This window comes from Drosophila pseudoobscura, chromosome X (genome assembly GCF_009870125.1).
Source record: "Drosophila pseudoobscura strain MV-25-SWS-2005 chromosome X, UCI_Dpse_MV25, whole genome shotgun sequence".
In the NCBI taxonomy this organism is placed as follows: Eukaryota; Metazoa; Arthropoda; class Insecta; order Diptera; family Drosophilidae; genus Drosophila; species Drosophila pseudoobscura.
This window is the reverse complement of record NC_046683.1, coordinates 45398353-45424960: the sequence shown is the minus strand read 5'-3', so window position 1 is coordinate 45424960 and position 26608 is coordinate 45398353. Positions and strand designations below refer to the sequence as shown.

General features: G+C 45.1%; 2 protein-coding genes across 2 annotated transcripts in view; both read left to right on the top strand.

Annotated features, from left to right (window-relative positions):
• The window catches only part of nrm (neuromusculin), a 145846-nt gene that overhangs the window by 21986 nt on the left and 97252 nt on the right, over positions 1–26608 (top strand). The window contains exon 3 of the mRNA XM_033381573.1: positions 9782–9960. The gene's annotated coding sequence lies outside the window, so the exon portion shown is untranslated. The remainder of the gene's footprint in view (positions 1–9781; positions 9961–26608) is intronic.
• Positions 11826–12305, top strand: LOC117184392 (uncharacterized). Its single transcript, XM_033381489.1, has one exon. It carries the CDS (start codon positions 11826–11828, stop codon positions 12303–12305), a length of 480 nt encoding a protein of 159 aa, XP_033237380.1.

The following is a 26608-nucleotide window of genomic DNA, read 5'->3' as shown; positions in this document are numbered from 1 at the left end:
TTACCAAACAGACGTACTTCAGGTTTTTTATTAGATCTTTGCTCTGCGGACGAGGGAGTTCCACGATGGCCCGATGCTCCGGGGCATTTCATTCGGCTAAATGCAGGGTTGCAATTTCCCTCTCGTGTTGACTTAGCCGTCACTTTGAGTTCTTTTGGAGGAAACTCCTTCCGTCCCGTTCTCGTTCTCCTTCTCCTTCTCCTTATACTTCTCGTCCTTCTCTACCTCTTGCCACTGGCACGTAATGTAAAAGTTTCCTTTGCCGCCGAAGAGATTTACTTATGAAAAATAAATTTGCACTTGATTCATCCTTCGTCCTGCCTTGGCTTTGTTATTCGCCTGCTCTTCCCGTTCCGGCTTCACACCGAAATTCCTCCTGGTGCTCCCTCCCGCTCCCACTGTTCGTCTCTTCCTTCTGCTCTTCAATAGTTTCTCCCACTTGTTATTTATGCTCGCGAGCACCCTCTAATCTTCGCGTGGGGGTTCTGTTCTGCGCTGAGTCAGTGTTGGGTAGCTGTGAAATTTATGTTGCACCACGTGGCGTGAGGTTAAAAATTATGTTGCATACCTTTAGCGGTAATGGGAATTTTCATCCAACGAGAAGCCGGAGCACGAAATGTGATTAAGGTGTGCACACATATTCGAAAAGCGATGGCTGGCTGGGATTGATGTGAGGGGGAGAGAGTGAGCGCAGACCTGGACCTGGACCAGGACCAGGACCTTGCCTCCTCCTAATGAACACATTTCCCACTTCCTGCCTACAATCGCACCCTATCTATAATCTTATCCATCTTTAAGATCCAAAGAAGGAGAAGAAAACTTTGGGCTTTGTGCAAAAGGAATACATAAATCTTTTTTTAACATAAATCATAAACTTTTGTAGCTTATCGCTAATCTGAAATCAGAGAAAAAGGGTAAAATGAAACATGAATATGCCTCGTTCTGATGCAATCTGTGAGGCAAGATCGGGAAACTAAGTGCAGCACAAAAAAACAGAGAGAGAGAGAACATTGCGAAACAAAATTTTTAATGTGTTGAACACCAATTAAAATCATTTTTACACAAGAAAATTATTAAATTTAAATGGCCAGCGAACACGCAGACGGAGCAGAGAGAGCAGAGAAAGCACTGCCCTCAGAGAGTGGGAACAATTTATAAAATCAAATTGAAAATGCAGGCAACGTGGGAAATGGAAGGAAAAGGAATGGGCGCTGCGCCTGAAAGTATGCTTTAAATTAAAACGAGCTCAAAATGAGCCAAACGCACGCACACCACACGAAGGACACAGTGAACGGCTGTGTGGGAGTATGCACATGTGCACATACAGTACATACCCACGTGTGTGCGGGAACCAAATTAAAATGACCAAGTCTGGCCACACTTCTCACTCTCTCTCTGTCTCTCTCTCTTTGTGGGTTTGGGGAGCCGTATGTCCTTTTGGTCCTATTGTTTGCGGCCGAAACGGGCAGCCAAACGACCCGTTAAAATGTTCCTCCTGGTCTCGGTTCGAATTTGGAAAAAAGATACATTAAAAACAGGAGTCTCGTCTCACTCCCCTTTCCCTTTACCGTGTGGAAGAACTTGGCATCTCTGTTATGGAAGCTTGCCTAAAAGTGTGCAATGCATACATGGCGCGTCCTGTCTCCTACCCGCTCCCCTCACTCTGTCCACTAGCAGGCGAGAGGAGAACTCTGCATGTGCGTGAAATTAATTTGTGATGTCCGCTCTTGGTCAACGGTCAACGGTCTGCGGATGTGGGGACAGGGAGGAGAAGGAGGAGGAGGAGGAGGATGTGGATGTGGATGTGGAAGCCGGTCGGTCAGGTCATAAAGCACCTGTGCGTTGTCGCCAGGCGCCCCCCAAAAAGTATGCTACAAATTGCTTTAATTCCCCAACGAAAATAAGTTATTCCGTTTACGAGTATGTGTGTGTGTGTGTGTGTGTGCGTGGGTGTGCATGCGTGGTGACCCCCCTCCCCCCTCTCTTCTCCAACAACCACCAACTTTTGCCATGTGTTAAAATTAAAAAGTTTTGTCTCTGTTTTGTTGCCTTTTATCTCTTTTTTCTAAGACTGGCCCAAAAAAGCTCCTCCTTCTCTTTCCGTTCTTCCTGCTTGTCCCCAAAAGTGAGAGACTTTTGTGTGGTTAAGTAAATTTTATTTTGTTTTCCTCTCTCAATTATATTGTCAAGGTCAATTTGTTGTCTTTTCATTTTATGTGTGTTTCTCGAGCATTGTTTGTTCTCCTTCTCTTTCTCTCTGTCTTTTTGGCTTTGGGTGCGGCTTCCAAAAAGGACACGTGTGCCTTCCTATGTTGTGTGTGTCTTTCTGTTTGTCCTGCATATGGAAGCAGCTGCTGCTCCTTTGGATCTCAGGCCATCGAGTGTCACGTGGCGCAGTTTTAAATTGAATTTGGCAAAAGGTGAGCTTTGTGGTTATTGTTAAGGCCATAAAGTGCTGGCGCTGGCCGCTCTAATTGCATGGGGAATTGATGCTTGGAATAAAATAGTTTAACCAAAACCTCTAACGACTCACATAGTCACAGAGTCTCCGTTTGCCTTGAGCTCTGTGGGATTCAGTGTGAGTGTAGCCCTTTTTTCAGACATTATAGTTATGCGCTTTAAGTGAGGATACTATGATTTGGATTGGGCGATTACAGGGCAGAGAAGGAAGCTAAAATGTCATGTGAAATCTATCAGATTTGGATGTGATCAGTGTGAATTCCTAGCTGATCGATCTGGAAGGACTTTTTTTGGTTATTGCGAGAACATAAGTCAAGATACTCCTACGAGTTCTCTTCGCTTGTAGATTCATCAAAATCCTCCAATATACTCCCTGTTGTTCCTCCACCAGTCCAAGGCAAATGTTCCCAGCCCAACCCCAGACAAGGAAAAACTCTTACGTCCAACAACTAGTTAGCCGAAAAGCTGCGCCTACCTCTGCCACACCCTTGCCTTTCCGACTGGCATGTACTACGAGAAGTATGTAAAAAACTGAAAAGCTGAAAAACCCCACTAGGCGTAAGAGCAAAAACGAATCCAATAAACTTTATTGCCTCGTTGCACAACTATCGTAGTTGATTTTTCCGCCCTTTTTTCCCTCTTTTCCTCCCCTTGCGTAGGAGTATCTGTCGGATGGGAAAAGCCAAGACCTGTGATGTTGTTGCTGTTACTTTATTTGAATTTGTCTAACTGGCGCGTAAATAGCCTTGAGGCAGTGGCTGAAGCGGGGGCAGCGGCAAGAGGGCAGCACAGCACTCAATTCGAACCCACATGAGCGGGGCGTGGCTGGAGGCCATGTGCGTATATGTGCACTCTTACACACATCGGTATATAACCGTGGTATAAGTACATACATATGTGTGTGCGGTGCCCGGATAGTGGTTCCAAGTCATATCCTGTGTACGGCAGAGCTCCTCTTTGGTTGTGGCCTTCCGCTCTCAGTCGAAAATAACAAAAGCGCGCACAATTTTCACATTCATCAACAAAAAAACTGCGGTTTACTCCAAGCTCTTTTTTTTTTTTTTGATTTGTTAGACAGGATTTTCAGATAACTTTTTTGGCATGTGTGGCGGGGAGCGGGGGTTTGAAACCTGGTGATGGTGTTGGGCTGAATGCCAATACTAGTCGTATAATATTTGTCCTTGAGAAGGGCTTTTCCTGGCATTGGATAGTTTTGGGTCACTCCACCTTCTGGCATTCCGAGCACCGTTTTTGGATTGAAAGCCCTTCAACGAGCAGAACCTTTCCTTCCACTGCACTGCCTTGGATGCACGAATGAAGTTTCCTTTTTTATTGCTTCTGAATGATATCTAATTTGGTGCGCACATGCGAAATTTGACTGGCGACGCCTATAAGTGCCACACCCGTGCCACTCCCAGTCGCTCCTCCCACACGCCAGTGGAGATTGAAGCAAATCGAAGGATATTTTCCCTACGGTAAGCTCCATTTACAAGTTCCCCGGATCAAGTGAAGCAATCAGTGGGCGTGCTCTCTGAAAGACGAAAAACTTTCTGCTCCCTCTATGCACACACGCGTGTCTGGGCTTAGCAGCTGCTTGCTATTTTTTTTTTTTGTTTCTTTCGGGGCGTGGCTCTTGCCAATTTGGCCTTTAATCAGCTTAACAGACATATTTAATGCTGCAAGCCCACAAGTCCCCCCCTCCCCAACCCCCATTGGGTGGTGGGCAGGGGGAACGTGAAGTGGTGCTCGTAGTTTGGCAACTGTGCAGCTGACAAAACCCATAAAGGTTTTTCAGTTATTGCTTTTAAATGATTGTACGTTGTTTACACAAGTTTTTCTGCCTGGAGAGTTTTCCGGGAAGACAGCAACAACGACAACGACCACGTCGACACTTGCAGAACAGAAGAGAACAGAACAGAACAGAACAGAAGAATGGCGAATGGGATTGGGATTGGGGAATGGATAATGGGAAATGTGTGATGGGAAAAGTGGCCAAGTTGGACAAAGAATTTAATTTCTTTTCATTCTTAGGACAGCCGCCTGCTGATGGCGCTTTTTGGACATGTTTCGGAGATTTATAGAAGGCATTGTCCGAATCGAAATGAGAGATTTTTGGATCTGGGTCTGGGTCTGGGTCTGGGTCTGTGTAAGGTTCTGGGTGAGAGGAAATTATTCGAGTATCTCTGATGAGTTGAGGAGTGAATGGAATGGAAACGGCAGCCACTGAAATAAATTGAATTAATCAAGCGGAAGGACCGAGTTATTTCGAACTAATTGGAAGGGTTTATCATGAACGGGTCGGTCGGTCGGTCGGTTGGTCGCTCTGTTCTAAATCACTTCACAAATCTCAATTGTTGCTGCCTGCCGGCAAAACCATACATACCCGTACCTCTAACCGTGCCCCTACCCCGTGCTCATACCCGTACCCGTACCCGACCATACGGCATCCATTAGATTTCCACATTCTTTCTGTGTTCAAGTTCGTAGTCGAAAGTTTTCCCATTCCGCTTGTCAGGAACAGGCGCCAACTTTCCTCCTTTTCAGTCCCATCCGTTTCCATCAAAAAGCATCGAAATCGAACCAAAAATCTGCCAATAACACTCAAATGCTTTTCGCCTCTCCATTGTGTATCTTTGTATCTATGTATTCGAGTGCGTGTGCGAGTGTTGGTGGGGTTGTGGGTGTGGGTGTGGATGTGTGTGCCTGTCAACGTCAAACACTTCTTGTTAGCAAGTGTTATGTATGTTCACGCTGCTTTTCAATCCTGCCTGCCTGCCTGCCCCTTTTGTCCGCTCTTTTTGTTTTCTGCTGTGCTGGCATTTTCTGCGATTTTTCCTTTCGTTTCATTTCGTTTGGTTCCTTTTTCGTTTCTTTTCATTTACTTGTTCGTTTTGCCGACTTCCATGTAATTTTCAACGCAATTTTCTTGTTGGCTGGGTATCTTACGCTCCTGTTTATGTTTGAGTTTCAGCATCTGAAAGTGTGCTTCAAAACTTCACCAGAAGCAGGAGCCACAGCCCCAGCCACAGCCCACACTGGTGCCTGGTGCCTGGTTCCTGGCCCCTGGTCGGGTGTCGATATTCGCAGGAGCCGTCCGCACGTGTTTCGCGTCTCCTTCAGCACCGTTTATGGCCATCCATGCCATGGACCAAAGGTCGTGGGAGAATGCAAAAGCAGTTTCCAGAGGTTTTTCCTCGGCTACTCGCTTTGTGTAATAGTCGCAATTGTAGTCAAGTGTCGGGGAGGAGCAAAAGTTGAGTGCTGGCTGCTGCTGCTCCTGCTGCTGATGCTGGACTCTTTTACAGCACCATGACCTTCCCTTTTGGCTCTTTTGGTGTATCAGTGCTTTTGTTGGAGGGACGATGGACGGTTAGCGGTCAATTGTTTTAGCCTCGGAAAGTGCTGTTCAGATGGACAAACAGAAGGTGGGTAGACGGTGGCATGCGAACAAAAGGTTGCGTAAAGAGTAAGCAAAAGAAAGGGTCACTTCTGAAAAGGCTTGAAACTGTTGCCCTAAATCATGGACAATCTCACGTTTACGTAAAACTATCGAGGCGCCTAACTGTTTTATCTCTTGTCCTCGCCATCGATTAATAATTTATACCCTTAACTTGGTTAAAAGTGTCCCCGGAGCCCGAGAGACTCCATTGACTCCCCATGTCGACACCTAACCCCAGGTTCACTTTACCTATTTCCCATTCGTAATCCCATTTGCCACAATAAATTCACTTAAGCCTCACCCAAATGCCTTCAATTATGCCTTCAGCATGTCCCATATGCAACCGGGCCTCAGGTCGGCTAACCCCTTGCCCCTTTCCCCTTCCCCCTTCCCCGTATACCATACACCATCCACTACTCCCCGGCAGGACAAGCGGCTTAGAACTTAATTTCCTGTTTCCACTCATAACCAGGCGGCAGCAGAGTGAATTTTCCTTCTTCTACGAATATCCAGTGCTCCGTAAGGCTCTTTGGCCTTAGTCAAACACGCAACTGGAAGAAAAAAAAAAAAAAACGGAAAAGAGGCAGAGAGGCAGAGAGGAAACCTAGAGGAGAGCAGAGTGTACAAGTCACTTAATTAAATGTTGCTCATACGCAATGGTGTGCGGGGTGCAAACAGAAGCCAGCGCTGGCCCCCTGCTCCTCTATTTGTCCCCGAAGGGGTCCTGCTTGGAAAATCCTTTGAGTGACTTTAAGCCATCATCGCCCTATGCAAATACACTTGGCAAAACAAGCCAGAAAGGCAACACCTGGAGATCCTTGGAGCCTTGGTGCTGGCGGTGTGCACGTGCACCTCCCTGCTCTCTGTGCTTTCTGCTGCTCTCTGCTGCTGCACAAAATCCCCTAATTAAATGTAAATTACAAAATGCTTCAATGCAATGCCAGAGCAGAAGATGCCAGACGAGAGGACGAGCTGGCAGCGGGGGCTTGTACGGCGGAGGGGAGCGGTCGGCAAATGGGGTAAAATGGCAAGTGGCGTTGTCATCCCGAGTTGAAAATTGTAATTTTCATGCTTATTACAATATTTATGCGCGCTAAGCAGCAGCAGAGTCATACTCCTAGACGTGTCCTTGGCTGTTGCTGTTGCTGGTGCTGGTGCTGTTGCTGCTGCTGTCTTGGCATTTGACTTTTTGTCGCCTGCTCCCTTTCTGCAGCGTCCTTTTGCTTGTTGTTGAATTGTTTTCTTATCATTAGTGCTGATGAAATGTAAGCCAAGGAGGATGTCAAAGTTTCGTCCTGGGCTGCGTAATGGCTGCCATTTCCGCTTTGGCTGGGACAACACGACACGCGCCAGTACCGCCACCAAACTTCCAGGACACAATCCTTGTCTCCAGACTCCTCCAAGCTCCAGGCTCCAGGCTCCAAGCTGCAAGCGCCCAAGCATCTCCTTGGTGGTGGCATCACCATCCAGTGTCCCCATCTCCAGTATCAGCTTGCAGCTTTGAGAGTTCCCTTATTCCGATGGCATCTCTGGGGCTTAGGCAGATGCAAATCCCTCTGCAGTCTCCCTTCTGTCACACTCTTTTCCCGCCACCGGCGAGACATTAAGTATTAAATTTTCAGAAGCTTTGGTTTAAGGTTTCAGCTTCTGTTTCTATTTCTGCTGCTGCTTCAAGTATCGACACATGGAGTGGCCGTAAACGTAGGCAACATAAATCAAACCCAAAAACTATTTTCATTTACAAATTGAACTTGGAAAATGGGCGAGAGGGGGGGGGGGAGTGGGAGTCAGAGTAGGAGTGGGAGTAGGAGCGGGAGTGGGAGTTGGAGTGGGCGGGGTGACTATAAAACAGCAGCCATTAAAAGCTAGCACACAGCAGTAAAAGCTGTACACCCAGCTGGGAGACGAGGACGGACAAAAACTAAAAGCCGACAAGAAAAACCGAAATTGAGGAGCGAAAGCGAACCCAAAAAAGTAAAAGTCTTGCGCGTCGTTTTACGTGCTGCTGCTGCTGCGTGCAAAACCGCACGCGTAATAAAGTTAACGGTCTCATATATAAATGGGGGGCGGCCACAGCTCCATTTCGGGTAGAAAGAGACCCAGAGAGACCCAGGCCAGGCCAGGCCAGGCCTCTGTGGTTTGGCAATTGCTGGAAATTTGACAGTTTTCCAAAAATTTTCGCAATTAGATGCGAACTACGACAATTGCAAATGGCGTCGACCAGCTGAAGGGCAACCGGAGACGGAAGTGTAAGACTGCGTGTACGAGCAGTGCTCCCGTGTGTGTGTGTGTGTGTGTGTGTGTGTACACTCTCTCTCTGGTTAACTGTTTGCCGCTGATGAAACTCTCAACGGCTGAGAGGGGGAGAATCAGAGAAGCTGGCAGCCCCAAAAACCCCAAAGATTTTTATTGCATGTGACATTTACACAGCATTTGATGTTTATTGAAGTGCGTTGATGTGTGCGCGCAGGAGTGTGTGTCTGTGTGTGCGTGCTCTCAGCGGGAAAAGAGTTGATAGTGTGAGTGTGGTGGAAAAGGTGTTCGGTTAAGCGGTTTGCCGGAAGAGCAACTTCCCAACTTCCAGATATATTTTCCTACACACCTACATATATACAGCTGACTAGAGGAGCAGATACATATATGTATGTGGGAGCAGCAGCAGATTAAGTGGCAAAGAGCATGGGGCTAAATCGAGCATTTGTGGGTTTCGTCAGTGTCTGGCAATAGCGGGTTCGCTTTTTTGCCTAAAATGGTTTTGAACGTACGTCTGTGGGTTATTAGCGAGCTGTTTATGGGATATTAATATTCAATTGTGAAGGAAAGTTTCGGCTGCTGTGCGGCGAACCATGTCTCAAGGGCAAAGTTTTCAATGTGGCCAATGCATGGCTGAGTGGAGTGTAATATTCAAGGCTCGGCATCCTTCTACATCATTTGCCGCTGAAGAACGGCAATGGTATCCTTTGAATCAAATGACTCGAACGAACGGTACAGTTAGCAATGATTCTGGTGATTCTGGCATTTTAATATGAAATACTAAAAAGTAGTAGGTACTTCTTTAAAAGAATGATCAAAATAGCAGATCTGATACATCGTAGATTCACAAAAAATACATTTTCCCTTAAAGAAAATGTTGAGTATTCTCTTAAAGTCTGTAAAATATGCTCCTACCGAACTTTGGCTTTAAAAATGTTTGCTCTTCCCCACCCTTTAGTTGTTCCACACTCTCCTCCTCCTCCTCCTCCTCCTATCCATATTCTGCTCTACTTAGGCACATGCTGATGACACATCCTGCCCGAAAGTACGAGTATGCGTAGCCAGCATGCTAAGCAATGTCTTTGAGGTGTGTCTTCGTCTCCGTCTCCGTCGACCCCTTCCCGACTCTCTTCCTCTGTATTCCATGTATTTTGCACATGGAGACGTGCATGTGTGTCCATGTGACCTTTAAAGCATTTTTGGCTACCAGAGTACATTGTTCGTGAAATTTGTGCCTTTGGCGTGTGGGCTTTTGGAGCCGGGAGCGACGGGAGGCAGGGCCAGCAACCGCATATTAGCTGACGGGGGGGAAACATTTCAACCTGCTTACCCTGATCAGCTTTTAAGCTTTTCTCTTTTAAAGTCTCAACTCGAGCGATGCGATGGAATAATAATTTCCAAAAATTTCCCCCTAAGCTTTTTAAATACTCTCGTGCTCGTTCTGGGCTCGGCGACGGGGTGGGGCTGGACTGGTCTGGGCTGGGCTGGGCAAACATTTGCATAAGAAATTTAAGCTTGCTTTTCTGTGCGACTCTGCTGAGCATTATTTACACTCAATTCACCTTTTCGTCTCCTCCTCTGCGGCATTCTTCTCTCATTTATATCCTCTGCAAATTCGTTTCTTTACAGCATGAAAGATTGAAGCTTTCCCATAGAAACACCGAAGAAAAGAAGCGAAAGAAGCGACTGGAGGGGGAGAGAGAGAGCTGCAATCCATTGCTTCTTTCAGATCCTTTCATTTGCTCGGTTGGTCAGAGGAATTCCCAAAATTATTACAAGTGTTGCATTCAAATCAAGATAAACATGAGGTAAGATTTAAGGAAAATCTTCAATTCAACAGAATTAAAGTACAGAAAACTCAGGAATCTAAATCAAGAAACATGAACGGCAGAGAAGAGACTCCGGAGTAGGGAAATGCTGACTGGAAAAACTTTCCATCCAAATCTGAACTTAAACTCGATTCGTTTTATCAAAAACTTGAACTAGAAATTTGAGGAAACTTTTACACAACTGACCCACATAGACAGACACTTCCCTCCGACTTGCAACTTCCATCTCCCTGACTCTTAATTTCTGTCTCCTGGACTCCCTTAAAAATCACAACAACCAAGGATCTGGATGTGGATCTGTGGGCGGGCCGAGAGAAACGTTTATCTGTGCCAACTAATTCCTACAAATTACAAGTGGACCAAAGATTCTGTCCTAGCGCCTCTAATAACTACATGGCTGGTTATTATAAAAGTTTTTCCATTTCGTAAAACTTTTACAAAATGGAAATTCAGCTTTCCCCCGCTCCCTGCCGTCTGCCTTCTGCCCGTAGTTTTTCTTGTCTCTAAAAAAAAGAACGACACACGCACGCATGAAAATGAAACGATCAAAATGTGGAAAAAGTGAAGCAATTTACTGGGACACGTTCTCCCATTACATGGATTCGAAGGATGCAGTCCGCCCCCAAACTCTCAGTCTCAGTCCCAGCCCCAGTCCCAGAGCGGGTGACTTAAGAAATTTCATGCACACACACGCACACACACACACACAAGTTTCGCAGTGACTTTGTAAAGCTTTAGCTCCTGCTCTTGGTCCTGGTTACCAATGTCTGTCCCGTACTGAAACCCCTCTTTCTTTGTGTGACAGGATTTGAATTTGAAATTGAAAACAAGTTTATAACGTGAATTGGCAAATATGGAGCTCCAGAAAAGAGGGGAGTCCACGCACGACAGACATTGTCGCACACCCAGAGACACAGAGACACATAGAGACAGAGAGAAAAAGACTCTCCATATGGAAGGAACAAGTGGCTCAAGTAGCAAAACTCTTGAAAGGGCTTTGCACTGGGCCAAGAAACTTTGGCCATGGATTCACTGCTGCCTGGACTTGGACTCGTCGTGGCACTGGTGCTGGTGCTGGAACTGCTACCGGCAACGGTACTGGCACTGGTACCCCTTTGTCGTTTGATGCACATTGAACATTGTTGCCAACACCCCGTCCCGTCCCGTCCCCCGCCGAACTTTCATTTGCGTAAGTCGTTGCCAGCACATACGCCGTGGGGCAGATTGCTTCTCGCCTTTCTCCGTTTTCCATTCAAATTGTTTTCTCTTTGCATTATAAACATAAATATGAGAGCTTGTATATGCATATGGCCCCTTATACCATATCCATATATGCATACAGCCCCGTTTTATATACATATGTGTATGTGCAAAACTCTGTACTGTAACACACTTTTATGCATTCAAACACACACACACGCACTCACACGAACACGCACATTGTTTGTGCCATTTACCTAGAAAAGGAAAACTGCTGTTGCTGTTGCAGTTGCAGTTCCAGTTCCAGTTGCATTTGCAGTTGCAGTTGCATTTTCAATACAGGTCAAGTTTCTTGGTCTTGAAAGGAGGTATGTGTTGGGGGGCTTTGCAGGTGAAAAACAACAAAGACTCACAAACATGTCGATAGTTCTGGCAACTGTTTTACTTAAAATACAAGTGTTTTTCTTTGCGATAATCGCACTCAGAACAGAATACGAGTATAACTGCACTATCGATACGACAGTAATTTGTCAGTTGGTGAATCAACAAAACCAACAATTCTGAGGAAAGAGAACGCTATAAAAGTTGAGCGATTGGGAAAATCAAGTCAGTTCAATCAGCCCCCTTGAGAGACCAACAGTATAATGGAGAAAATCACCCTGTTCGCTTTGATCTGCCTGATCGGGACTGCTGTGGCCACTCCGATGGGTTTCACCCACGCAACGACTTCACCCAAGCAGGCGGGCACTGCTCCAGGGGTTGTTCACTGGACCACGGGCGTCCAAACCAAGGGTTCCACGGCTCTTAACCAAACAAAGACCACAACTAACGGTAAACCTACAGTTCAGGCCGTAAAAGTAACAGCTACTACCGCAGCGCTGCCAGTCGTTCACAACTCCAGTGCCGTCCAGGGATCCACGACGACCGTAGACACAACATTACCCGCTGCATCTGATACCAAGACTCAGGCACCTAATGAGGCCACAACTCCGCCTCCAGCTCATTCTGAGGAGACTGTGACCACCACTGAAGCCGCAACAACCGTAGCAGTAACTGAGCAAATCATTCAAAAAGAGGCTCAGTCTGCTAAGCAGAAGCAACGCAAGGCGAAGAAGTTCGTTTGAGAATGAGGGTAAATGCCCGATATAAACAAAAACATACACATATAAATATCTGAAATATCCATATACCCATATAACATAAATAAAAGAGCGTTTCCAAGGGGAATTATACTTATCTTTCAAATAAATAAAGGAGCTAACCAATAAAATATTTAAAGAGGAAGGAAAATCTGGAATGTGTCTTTTCAAGTATCAATAAATGCAGAATGGGTTTCCTGGGACTTGCTTAAACTCCATGATTTACCCAATGTACAATGCACATGATAAACATATATAATATATATGTAATCTAAGACACATCGCTACTAACACATACTTGACCATATTCGATCCATCCCAACCCACTTTGAGTACTATATCTGCAAGGCCATCACGTATCCCAGGTATCTTTCTACCGCAATAAACACGAAATGGGACAAAAAGCTGTTATGAAAACTAAGTCCTCGACTGGGAGTTGGACAGGACTTGAATTTTCTCACCTGCGACATCTTTTTGCTGTCGCCACAGGGACACGACACAGACTCCCGGAGACAACGAGGCAGACAACAGAGCTAGCTGGCAACTAAAAATTTAACAAAACCAATTATTTGATTTTAAAATTCCATTAAAAGATAAAAGATGGTGGATGGAGGATGGACGATGGAGGAGTGCGCTAGAAAATGGAGTGGCATCCCGTGCAAGTTGAGTTGTGGCCAAATCGTGATGCTGCAAGGACTTGAACCTGCCCCGTGGCATCCGGATGTTGACATCCCGGGCCGCCCTCGAATGCCACGGAAGGAGCAACAGCGTTGTCTTGAGATAAGCAAAGTAGAAAAAAAAAACAAAAAAAAAAACAAAAAAAAAACAGAAAGGGTTTAACACGTGCACTCGACGGAGCCATAAATAAAAGTCGAGCCCGCCATACGGACAAGGAGCAAAGGTGCTCGACCAAGGACCAAGGACGATGACAGGACCGATAATGATGACAGCCAATTGTGGCAACTGTGAGAGCTTGGGACACGTGTGTCTGGTGGGGGGATTTAGATACTTAGTTGGTGGAATAGAAACACTCTTGAACTGTTGCTTGATAGACTTTCCATGTTCAATGTTTCGTTCGCTTTCGATGCAATGTGCACCGGGACCGCATTTTGTATAGGCCTCTCAAATGAACCCCAACTTCCTCCTAACCGCAGCAGCTCCAATCCAAGTATCGATCCACTCAACCATCCAACCATGTGGCAACTCTTAACCACACTTCAACTTCATGTGCCTGCTGCCTCGCTTATGCATAATACAATTTTCTTAGTTGCAGTTCCCCAATCTTCAGGCTGTTTCTACTACTCTCTAATACAATTTGCAGCAAGTTTGGCGGCTGGTGCACCACACTCTCCCTCTGTCTCCCTCCAAAAATGGACTTGAATGTGCTTCTCGCTGCGCTGCGCTGCTCTGAGGCTGGGCGAATAAACTACAATCTGCAGTTGCAGTCGCTTCCGCTTCCATTCCCAATCCCATATCTTCGGGCCACATCCACATCTACACTTCCGCTGCCGCTCCCGTTCCCGCTCCCGTTCCAGCCATTCATCAATTTATTTAAATTTTGTGCAAGCCGCAGAACTTGACAGCTGGCTGTCAGTCGCTTCGCTGGCCAGCCGCAGAAACTTCTCCTCGGTTCTGGCCCAGACTCTTCGCTAACAGAATTACCCTCGCAACTTGGGAGGGGAAAGGCAACAAGGCAAGGAGAAGCTCCTCTATTAAATCATATTTTCCGCTTCTCTTTCTATTTGCTGTGTTGCCAAACTTCAACCTCCAACGTTCCAGCTCCAGCTCCAGCGTCAGCTCCAACTCCATCTGCAGCTCCAACTCCTAGTCGGAGGCTGACTTTTATGCCGTCAGCATCATCCTTATGCGCACATAATTTCTACTTATGTTCTTTTCGCTCCCTACCCTGCTCCACACCACCCCAGCCCTCACCTACATGCATATAAAATGTATTTTATAGTTTTGCAAAAGAAAAACTTGTAAGAGCATTATACTCAAAGTTTCAATGTGCATTTCAATTACACTTTGGCGCAAAGTGTAGCCAAGCAGTGGAGCGGTGGAGCAGTAAAGCCGAGAAGGAGGCGAGGCGAATGATAAAAAATGAAGGGGCGAACGAATGGCTGAGTGGAGTAGAGTGGGCGTGGGCGTGGTAATAGCCATTACACACATTGTAAAGTAGAAAGCCATTGTACCCGTAGCTCCTCCTTCTGTTGATATCTTCTAATTGGAGTCCAACAAAGACGTTGTCGCTTCGCATGGCACTAAGGCCCGGTCACTCATACGCTCTGTTGTCCGCTCGTTCGCACACACCCATAACGTTTCCAAGCACCCAGTCATAGTCATAGTGCCTGTCCGTGTCCCCTGTACCATCACCCCATCACCCCATCATGGCTCCTTCTGGTAACGCTTATCCCTTTTGTCAGTTGCTAATAAACACGAGAAGCAAGCGTATAAATTGTTGACATCTTACTAGCTGTTGCAGCAACTGTTGTTGACAGAAACAGAACGAGAATGAGAATGAGAGCGAGGCATGTGGCAGGAACACGAAGGGTCTGACTGCAAAGAGGGATCGGATGGACAAAGACTGACAACAGTTGTAGCATTTTTCATACGTCAGCGAAAAGTCTCTTTGTGAGTGGCTAATAACACAGCCCCACAAAAAGAAAGTGAAGATGTCTGTCCCGAGCAGTTGGGAGAGAGTCAGTCTATATGTATTTTTTTTTTAAATTCTGACATAGGATACAGATTCAGCGGTTCAATTTCATTGAATTGAAAGAATTGGAGTGTTGATTGGGAATCATAATCATTGATTAAAATTTACAATCAAATCAATTTGGGATTCTACGACGTTTATCGGGCATCTTAAAACCTTTACTATTTATCATTTCATGGTGTAAAATGATCCTACATTTAGTCCATCGAATTAAACAGAAACCTGAAGGCTTGGTTCGTTTTGCCTGGAAATCATACTGCGAGCAGTTCATCAACTAAACCTGAAGCTTTGGTTCAAGCAGTGCCCCGCTGAAACCTGAAAGCTTGGTCCATTTTTCCTTTACAAGAAAGTGATCAAGCAGTGCCCCGCTGAAACCTGAACATGTCGTTCGTTTTTCATTCAGAAGCAAGGGATCAAGCAGTGCCCCGCTGAAACCTGAACATTTGCTTCGTTTTTCTTTCAGAAGCAAGGGATCAAGCAGTGCCCCGCTAAAACCTGAACATGTCGTTCGTTTTTCTTTCAGAAGCAAGGGATCAAGCAGTGCGATGGTGAAACCTGAAGGTTTGGTCCGGTTTGTCCTGAAATTACCCAGAAAGCAGTTCATTGATTTCACTTGAAGTTAAAGTCCAATCTCCCTTCGAATCCAAACAGCCAAGTGATTAAAAATACGAATCAGCTTTTAAATTTGACCTCGGATTCAAAGATATAGAAATTCCGAATTGTTCAAGCGACCACACATGCTAAGTGAAAGTCCCGTTTAGTGCTCGAACTTTCCTTTATTTGTATTCGCTCTAGCCGTTTTGTCTGTCTTTTGGGAAAAAAAGCTATATAATAGATTTAAATTATGCCAAAAAAATCATGCGCATATAAACAATTTGCGGCACACGTACATGTGTTTCTTCCTCAACTCTGGATAAACTGTGGAGAGTTTGTCTTGCCCCCGCCCCGCCTACAATCCATCCTGCTCATCCGGCTCGTCACCCCCGCTTAACAGTTTGTGCAGCCAAAACGTGTTTATGTCTGTTCATTGTCACATTTACTTGTAAACTTTTTTTTGCCCTAGAAGCTAGGAAGTCTTCGTCCTGCCCCCGTCTCTGCTGCCGCAATCTGCCTCTCGTGTCCCGCATCGCATTGCAACACAGCGCATCGAAGCTGCCACTTTGGACCCCGGCCAGGACCCTGCTGCTCCTTAGACATGTCAGCGACACATGCAGTCTGCAGTCTCCAATCTGCAGTCTGGTAGTTGCAAAGTCTCTGCTGCCTGCTGCAGGGGCAGGCAAGCAAAAAATTGAATGCCACAACAGCGGCAGGAGCAGCAGCAGGAGCCGGAGCAGGAGAACGAGGCAAGGATGAGGGCGGGCGCAACGGAAGCAAATAAGAAGCAGCAGCAGACGACGATTAAAAGTGCAGACATCGCTGGGACATAAACAAGGCAGGAAGTTGTAAAAAACACATAAACAAAGTTGGCAGCAAAAACTAAAACTAAAACAAAGCGCACCAAAAGGCATCCAACGGAATTTTTCTCGTACTCGTACTCGCACACTCGTTCTCATTCAAGGATCCATGGTAGTCGTCGACATTGGCGCCCTCGACATCCTTGTCGTTCTCGTCGTTCTTCGAGTTAGCTTTGCGCCAAAAGTGCCCTAAGAGCGGTGGGTCCTTGCTGGCTGGATGTGCTGCAAGACGTCTGTCGAATTGCATTGGCAGGCTAACGACAATTGCAAAAACAAGAGTGGAAACCGCTCACAAAACGGCAACTACGAATAAGAATCACACTTCGGGACACCAAATCTCTGGAGCCGTATTAAAAAGATCATTTGACTGCATTTATATGAAGATTGTATTTGATAGGCAGGTGATATGATTCCCTATTCAACTGGATATACCCTTGTGCAGCTATCGGTACATTGCTCTGTTTTGATAAATATGTTATAGCATTGTTTTTTCAAAGAAACGTTTATTTTTATTAAAAATACTTGCCTTTCAATTCTGTATGGTATAGTAAGCGGATCTTGGCGGCTTGAACCGGATTTCCAATTAGAAATGATAAGTGCATGAAGTTCTGCAAGATATCTTCAAAATAAAGGAGCTGCTTATTAAAGTTTCCTTTTCTGGTCCACAATGTATATACACAATATATGTTATATGGTTGGAGGGGCTTTTTTCCGTGCGCCGCAGACATCGGGCAGCCGTCATACCCTCTCGGGTAGGGTATAGAAACAACAGTCAGCTCCAATTGTAGCCAGCCCGGAAGCGTCTGCTTAGCGGTTGCATTTCCGCGTGGGGACTACCGCCCGTGCGGCAATGCTTGTCCTACACACACAAACATATACACATACACACGTGCGACTACAAATAATACAAACTAATACAAATAAATATGCATACGTGTGCCCCTTACGCCTTCTCTTCCCGGCACTTGAGGAATAGGGATTACAATTTCATTTCAATTTCCTGCTTCTGCTCCTACTGCTGCTCCTACTGCTGCTCCTGCTGCTCCTTCTCCTCCTTCTCTTATGCACACAAACAAAATGCAACGGCGGCGGGTGGGGGTTCTGTGCAGCAGCTGTGCCGGCTACTTGGCTCGCCCCTAGAAAGTGTGCGACATCTAAGGGTGTATGTGCGTGTGTGTTGTTTACTCAAGGCTTAAGGTTTAAAATGGATTTGTTTGACTGGCAGCAAGCCGACTTGAGCAAGAATACACACACGCACACACACACACACACACACACGCACACAAATATAAATACGAGTACGTGTTCTCCCCATCTTATCTGGATACCCATCCCCATTCCAGTGCACATCCACATCCCCATATCTATGTATCTTCCACTATCCTGGTGCATCTCAAACACATGTCGTACACGCTCAACGCCATTTAAGCTATTTAACAGCTTCCTTGAGCTTTCTTCCACAACGTTCGTTTCCTTTCTGCTAGTTTTCAATTTACTTTAGTTTTTCTACCCATTTTCTTTTTCCATTTTCCATTTGTTTTTCCATATCTGCTTTGTTCTGGGTCTGTGCCTGCGTCTGTGTCTGTGTGCGCCATGGCTTAATTAGCTTTTGTTGCTCGGCAAAAGTTTTTACTTTACCCCGGCTTCCTCTTTACCGATTTCCCGCTTCTTGCGAGTATTATTATTTTCAAGCGTTTTTTAATTTGTAATTTTTATGCCGGCTGTTTCTTTGGATTCTTCTCTTTTTCCCCTCTCGCCATCGGTACTCGTTTAGCGGCATCCAGCTCCTTCGGCGGCGACGTTCTTTCCTTTTGGCGTCTGGATTCGCAATTGAGTTTCGAGTGTAATGGCGAAAGTTTAATGAGAATTGGGTAGTTAGTTAGCGGTTTAAGTTGCTATTCGGGCTGCTTAAGTGAAGTCGTTAGTGTGGCTGCCTGCGAAGGGGTACCTCAATCAACTCGAAGCTACGAGTACAAGTGTTTTTCCCAGACTTCCATCCATCCTAATGAGAGGGACGACTTCTGTGAAACGCGACGTGAGTCAGACAACAATCACCCAAAACACAGACCGACTGCTGTTAAAGAAACAAAAGTGCGCTCTGCCAAATTCAAAGTGCAAATCTTCAGTTTTTGGAGTGGCAGAGATACTAACTTCCCAATCCCATGCCCGTGCCCAGCGAAACAGTTGTTGTGCAGCTGCAACGAGTCTTCCGAATTCTGAATTTTGCTCTCTATAAAACCCTGTACACGGTCAGCCTTTGGTAGTCTGAAATACAAATGAAAGCCATTGTACTGCTAACAATTTGTGCGGCAGTAGTTCTGGGTACGCCCCTTAACGGCTCTCCAGCTGGAGCAGCATCATTGCCGCACTCGCCCTCGCCCTCGTCCTCGTCGTCGTCCCCGTCCCCGACGGCTACAATTGTGCACGCACTTCCACCTGACATCCAAACAGGCCAAACAGGCCAAACAGACAGGTCAATCAAGGCCGAAACTCCACTCATTCAGAAGAGTTATACGACTGCTGCAGGAGCAGCCGTAGCAAACAATTCGACAGATTTTCAGCACACTCCTTCCCAGACTCCGACCAAATCAAACGATTTCCCCAGGCTGTTCGTTCAACAAGAAAAACTTCCGAAAACTCAGCAAAGTGACAGAACGACGAAAGAGTGGAATACACCTGTCCAAAAAGCTGATCCAACGCAAAGCACAACAATAGTCTCAAGACTATCCGATGGCCAGCACCATGTCGATTTCCAGGACAGACCTTCACAGATTCCCAGCAAAAAGATAGAGGAGCCTGTCCCACACCACAACAGATCACAAGCTAAGGAAAAAGGCAGAACTGACTGGAATCTATCGGTCCAATCGAAAAATTCAACTGATACGCAATCAGAAGTCTCACGACGGACGGTGCACTTGAATCTACCGGTCCAAAAAGATCATACCACAGAAAGTAATAGAGATATTCAGCATCAACCCGATGCTCAGCCCCATGTGATCTCCGGGAACATTTCTTTGCAAAATCCAGACAAGCCCATCGCTGGGGTCAGGCCCGCCGAATCTCGGATAAAACTCGAAAGTACTCAGAACAGCGGCAGAACGCAAACAGTCTTCAATTCATCGGTCCACAACGATCATCCAACAGAAAGGAATAGAGATATTCAAAGTCAGTCCAATCCTCAGCCTCATATGATCACAAAGAACATTTCTTTGGAACATCTGAACAAATCTATCGCTGGGGTTGGGCCAGCCGTTAAACAGAACAATCTCCAAGGAACTCAGAAAAACAAAATTATAGGCTGGAAGACATGGTTGCAGCAAAATAATCTAGCGGATAAAAGAACGAATACTTCAAGACAATCCGATCATCAGCAGCAGTATCAGGAGAGTTCTTTCCATCAGCACATAGCTCCCATCAAAGTCTTCGACCTACGTATCCCAGCAGAACTCCGGCCCAGTTACAAAACAATGAAGGATTCAAATCGATCGCTCGAATACGATAATCCAACAGACAGGAAACGAAACTTTCAAGGCTCGGGTTTGCCGCCTCACGTTGATTTCCAGGACAGCCATTTCCAACATTCGAGCGAGCCCATAGATAAGGTCGTACCTGCTAAGGAAAACAGACTCCCAGAAGCTCAAAACATCGGCAGGACGGCAACTGAGTGGCATCCATTGGATAAGACAACGGAAATATCAAGAAAATCCGATCATCTGCAACATTATCATGAGGATTCTTTCCATAATAAAAAAGACAGTCAACAAAGCAGAATCCCGACAACTCAGGACAGTGCAAGGACGTTGAAGGACTGGAATCAATCGGTCCCAAACGATAATCCAACAGAAAGGAATATAAATTTCCAAGGCCAACCCGTTCATCAGCACCAATCGTACTTCCAGGACACTCCCTTCCAACATTCGAGCAAACCCATCGATAAGGCCGTGCCGCCAGTTCAACAAAGCAGATACCCAGAAGATCAGTACAGTCTATCGGTCCAACAAAAGAACGCAACGGCTAGGAGAACGGAAGATTCAAGACAATCCGATCATCAGCAACATTATCAGGAGGGTTCTTTCCATAATCCGATAGAAAGTCAACAAAGCCGACTCCCATCAACTCAGAACGGTGGCAGGACGTTGAAGGACTGGAATCCTTTGGTCCAAGGCGATATAGTAACGGAAGTCCCAAGAAAATTCGATCGACTGCAGAAATATCCACTCGACAACCAGGGCTCACATATTCAACAAAGCAAAATCCCAACAGCCCACCACAGTGAACTAACGTTCAAGGCGTGGAATCCATCAGTGCAAACCGATAAGCCAATCGAAAGCCATCTTGATATTCCAAGCCAGCTCTATCGTCAGCACGATGTGTTTTCCGAGGATCCCAGGAAACCCATCGATAATGCCGGAGAGCGTATTGAACAAAGCAGGCTCCCAAAATCTCAGCCCAGTGGGAGTGCATTGAATGACTCTAAGCCAACGCTCCATAACGATGATCCAACAGAAAAGGAAAGAAAATTCCAAGGCCAACACGATCGTCAGCTCCACGTTGATTTCCAGGACAGTCGTTTCCAACATCCGAGCAAACCCACCGATGAGGTCGGGCCGCCTGTTACACAAGCCAGACTTCCAGAAGCTCAATACAGTGGCAGGACGATGACTGACTGGCATCCATCGGTCCAAAGCGATGCAACGGATAAGAGAACGGAAAACTCAAGACAATCCGACCATCAGGAACATTATCAAGAGGGTTCTTTCCATGATCCGATAGACAGTCAACAAATCAGACTCCCACCAACTAGGGACAGTGCCAAGACGTTGAAGGAATGGAACCAATCTGTCAAAAAAGATAATCTAACAGAAAGGAAAAGCAACCACATGATATCCGAATTTAATCTTTTCCAAGATTCGAACAAATCCATCGACCATGTCGGACAGAATATTCAACAAAGCAGACTACCGGCATCTCAGCAAAGTGGGATAGCATCAAAGGTCTTGAATACATTGCTCCCAAACGATAATCTAACTACAACGAATACCAATTTTCGTCAGCCAAAAGTGGATTTCCAGGACAGTCCTTTCCACCATTCGAGCAAAACCACCGATGAGGTCGGGCCGCCTGCTATACAAACCAGACTTCCAGAAGCTCAGTACAGTGGCACGACAATAGCTGACTCGCATCCATCGGTCCACAACGATGCATCGGATAGGCGAACGGAAAACTCAAGAAAATCCGACTATCAGGAACATTATCAAGAGGGTTCTTTCCATGATCCGATAGACAGTCAACAAATCAGACTCCCACCAACTCACGACAGTGGCAGGACCTTGAAGGACTGGAATCAATCGGTCCAAAACGATAAACCAATTGAAAGGTATATAGATGTGCAAGGCCAACCCCCTCGCCAGAGCTATATGAATTCCCAAGACAATTCTTTCGAACATGCGGGCAAACCATTCGGTGACGAACCCACCCAAGCAAACCCAATGATGAAGGAGAGGAATCCATCGCTGCACAGCGATCTTTCAGCTGAAAGGAACGATCAAAACATTGCCAGAAAAGTGATGTCACACCGACAAGAGTATCCAATGGAAGGAGCAACGGATGGAGTCTTAGGATACAGAACGGAAGGTTTGGAACCGCCCGAGCATCAAATCCAATCTCAACATCCATTTATCCAAAAAGGGATCGTTCGAAAAGCGAGCACTATCGATGATATTGTTCAGACGACTACAGAGTCGTCAGAAGAAAACATTGATGACAATACAACGAAGAAGAACAGATCAGCAAAAAAAGGAAAGAAAGCTAAAAAACCGCGCAGGAAAGCCAAAAATCGTAAACGCAAGACCAAAAGGCAAAGAAATGAGGCTTCCAGGAAAAAGAAACGAGTGACAACAACCACAGAATATTATGAAGACGAGGAAAAAACCACGGAACCCGACGAAGAGTGACGTCTTTAACGAATCAATATATGGATCCGCAAGAGCCAGCTCTTGTGGTAATTATAATTAGTATTGCCTTAATGCAATAGAATATTTTATAATCTATGTATATATTGTTTAATAAATATATTGAAAAATTGTATACTGTACGTGTATTAATTAACATGCATTTCGAATATTTGTTTTATTCGATTCGGTCATTTTTTGCCAAATATTTTTGTTTTTTGGGGGTCGAGAGAGTGAAGAGCTGGTTTCTTTCAAAGCTGGAGGAAACGTCACCACATATTCATTATTGTGAAAGCAGAGACACCAGACTCGCATACTTTTCAATCCTTTCATAAATATTCATTGGTAAAAACCACATCATTCAGTCGAAAGAGAAATGCGAAGCCAGCGTGTAAGGGCTCTAACAGTCGAAATTACGACTAAAAGATACCCGCTAAAGTATTTTGGGCAACCATTTTGCAAAGATCTTAATATTCTCTGTATTATTATATTATTGTCTAACAGACTCTGGTTCAGACGGTCATAGAACCTGAAGCCGTTCGTCAACATATCTGCTCTTAATCGGACACGTTTCCTTATGATAGTGGCATACATTTAAGCACGCACAGTACACAATACCACCCCTCTATTCTACGAGTAACGGGTATTAAAAAAAACAAACCCCCATCTAAAAAGGGTGTAAGGATGGAAGGGGCAGACACTGGTTACATTGCACGGGTTTGTCTCTGTCGATATGCTTTTGTTTTGCGTTTCAGTGCTGCATGGTTTTCCCACTCCCGTTCGCATTCACATTCACATTCACATTCGCATTCAGATTCCAATTCAGAATGGAACCCATCTTTATGCAACAAATATGAATTGTTGAAGCTCCGCTCCGGCTAACTCGTAACCGGAGCCACAGAATTTTGTGGCGCTGAAAATCGGGCATTAGCGTTTGTTTGATTTAGGTCAGTACGACACAGGGTCTCACAGCTTCCACTCGTAGCTCTCGGCACACAGCCCCCAAGGCGGGTTCGTTCGTGTCCCAGGGATAGGAGTGGGTATGGGTATGGGTATGGGTATGGGAAAGGGTTATTCTAACGAATGCATCCGCGTTTCATTTAAATTTAGATGAACAACATTGTATTCGGTTGCTGGCGATGTCGTCCTGTGTTGGTGCTTTTAATCTGTGTCAAAATATTTTCCATTTTCGAGCAAGAATGTTTCCTATATGAATTTTAACGCTTCGGGAAATGTTTTTCGACAGCACCATGTAAAATATATACGTGGCAATATATTTTCCACAAATTCGTGTTCCCTCTCTCTTTTTACTTTTACTTTATTATTGTTTTTTTGTTTTTGTTTTTGCTTTTGTGCTGTAGGTTTTTTATTGCACATTTATGCGAGTATGTGTTGGAGCTTGCTACGATTTTGAGGCTATTTGTTGTATTTGCTTTCAATATTTGAGCAATTCAAAGGGGGTTGCGGGGCTACCGGGATGCGGGGATGCGGGGGGGCGTGTGTGTCTAGGGATTAGTTTCTGGCAGTGCCAAAATATGAATTGGTTGGTATTAAATTGTGTATCGTTCGATGAGAGATCGAGGGACTTAGAAGAGATTTGTGCGAAATAAAAGCTTAGGGTAATAGAAAAGGATCTGAATGGCCAAGCTGGCGACTATGCATATTACATTCTCTCAAAGGCTAGATACGAGTGGTGGGTACATACATATGTATAGCATCTACATATGTATATGTAGGTACCTACAATCAACTGAATAGTATCTCTATATCCACTTAATTGAGTTCAACATGAGTACGTAATACTCATGCAACTGTTATATCATTGCGAAAGCAAAGTCATGTCCTGCTGTTTGCGTTTGCTGTTGCTGCGCTGCCACAATAATTTATGACTAAAATAGTTAATGAATTGAAAAAATTGTTCGTGTCAGCAGGGAGCATGAAATGTTTTTATAGTGCAGATGCCGAGCCCAGAATGCGGTCGCTGCGCTGTCGATGTGTGTCTGGTATTTTCCCCAGCGCCATCCCCAATCCCCAATCTCCAATCCTCAGCCCCTTCCATTGCCTTTCCTGCTCTGCCTTGCTCGCCTGGCTGCACCGGAGATTGGCAGTTGCATTGATAAGTGCTTCAGGCCATAAAAATGTGCATGGCTTGCTCTACATATGTACATATGTATGTATCTGTATGTATATGCATGTGCTCTCTATACACACATATGTATACCTCCGCTTACTTTCGAAACCCGGCTGTGCTGTTAGTCAGGCCCATCTGCTGGAAAACTACTGCACCAATGTGCAACATGCCCATAAAATTGTTTTAATTTCGAAGCTTTGTTCTTAAGTTGTGACTAAGTGAGATGATTCTTTGATCGTTTGGTGACTAAAGCCCGGTGATGTCTCCACTGCGGTACGAATACGGGCTGGCAGGTATAAAAGACTAGTCGGAAATGGCCAGAGCACTCAGTACCATCCAAGCAGCCGCATGATGCAGTTGGTAGCATTTCTAGTACTTTCTTTTCCCCTTTTGGGAGCACTGGTTGCCGCAGACATGTTGCAGGTGATATCCGAGAATCCAGATTCAGGACTGGCCGGTAACCGCTCCCTGGCGGACAAACACGGTAATCCAGTCAGCAGTACAACGTCCAGCTCCTCCACCCGGATGCACAGCGGCTTGCACCACGAGAATCGAACACAGAAATTCGACGTGAAAAATTACTTTCGCACGAACTCCACTCGGCTCGGATCGAACAACGCCACTGACTTATTTGGATACAAAAGATATACTCCGACCACAGGGGATCAGCAGCAACAGTCACCCATCACTACTCGTCAGCAACTCTTTAAGCAAACATTCGTAACTCCGCAGACTGCTCAGGCATCCTTCTCCTCCTTGGGCTTCGGCACTGGCTCGTACAAGGCACTCACATACCCCACGGCGATCGCAGCATCTACGCCCAAGCCTACCAATATTCGAACCACCAAAGTCATGCTGCCCCCCGAAAGCCTATTCCTATTCGGCTCCAACAACCAGAGAACCACCACCACTGGCCCCAATAGTACCGCAGCCATGCCCAATATGATGGAGTCGGGTGTACCGTGTGCTGGAAGTGGAGCGGCGCTGGGAGAACTGCAGCCCCTAATTCTGTTTGTGACTGTGACTGTGACAGTGACAACATTTAGAATGGGGAACGCCATTTTTTAGACAAACAATATCCATAAATAATATTATAATGCTTTATCTCTTTATCTGTTATGATATGATATGATATGATATGATATGATATGATACGATATGATATGTACTTAAAACAAATAACAAGTAAATAAATGATCTTAAACAAATTCTTTGAGGTAGTATTTCTGCAAGTACATTGGAGAACATATGTGAAGAAATGAATTCGACTTCCTTTCATTTGACAACTGATTCTTTACAGATTTTATATTTTTTTTGCTTTAAGCCTTTTTGTTTTAATTCTCCGTAAAAAGTGTTTTTTGTTAGTGCACGTGACATTGAAAATGAACGATTAACAACAGACCAAATGGGATTTTTAATTAATTTTCATGAAAATACCAATTTGAGTCTCAGTTCATTTCAATTTATATTTATATGATGTTTCAATAAAATGTCGTCGAAAAAAACTTGACAGAAAATTGGATTAAATAAACGAAAAAATGATCGCACAAAAAACTGAGTCTATTGCAACAAAAATGCTGATTTCCAACGTATATACATATATATTTATTTATATAGTAAAATATGTCACAAACTGTTCATAAATTCATTTAGCGCATGAAATTGGCGCCACGAACAGAATTGCATGTGCATTATTTAGCATTTAAAAGTGAATTTCATATTTTGCGCGGCAGACAAAAATCGCACACTCGCATATCCACATATACATATGTATATGTATATATAAAGTCGCAGTCGGAGTCCCATATGCAAATACATATACGTACATACATATATATGTATATATGTAGGATAGAATAGAGTACTATTTTGTAAGTATTTGATACACGTTTGCCATTAGGAGGGGCGTGACATCATCGGCGGCCATCGAAAGTTTGTTGGGAAAAACCAACAGACTGTCAGGTGTCAAGTTCAGACATTGAGACAGAGAGAGAGAGAGAGGGAGGGGGGGAGAGAGAGACCCACGTTCTTTGGTGTGC

Bases quoted from the DNA above. Each gene is read 5' to 3' on its own strand.
- LOC117184392 (XM_033381489.1), top strand. From the start codon at position 11,826: ATGGAGAAAATCACCCTGTTCGCTTTGATCTGCCTGATCGGGACTGCT.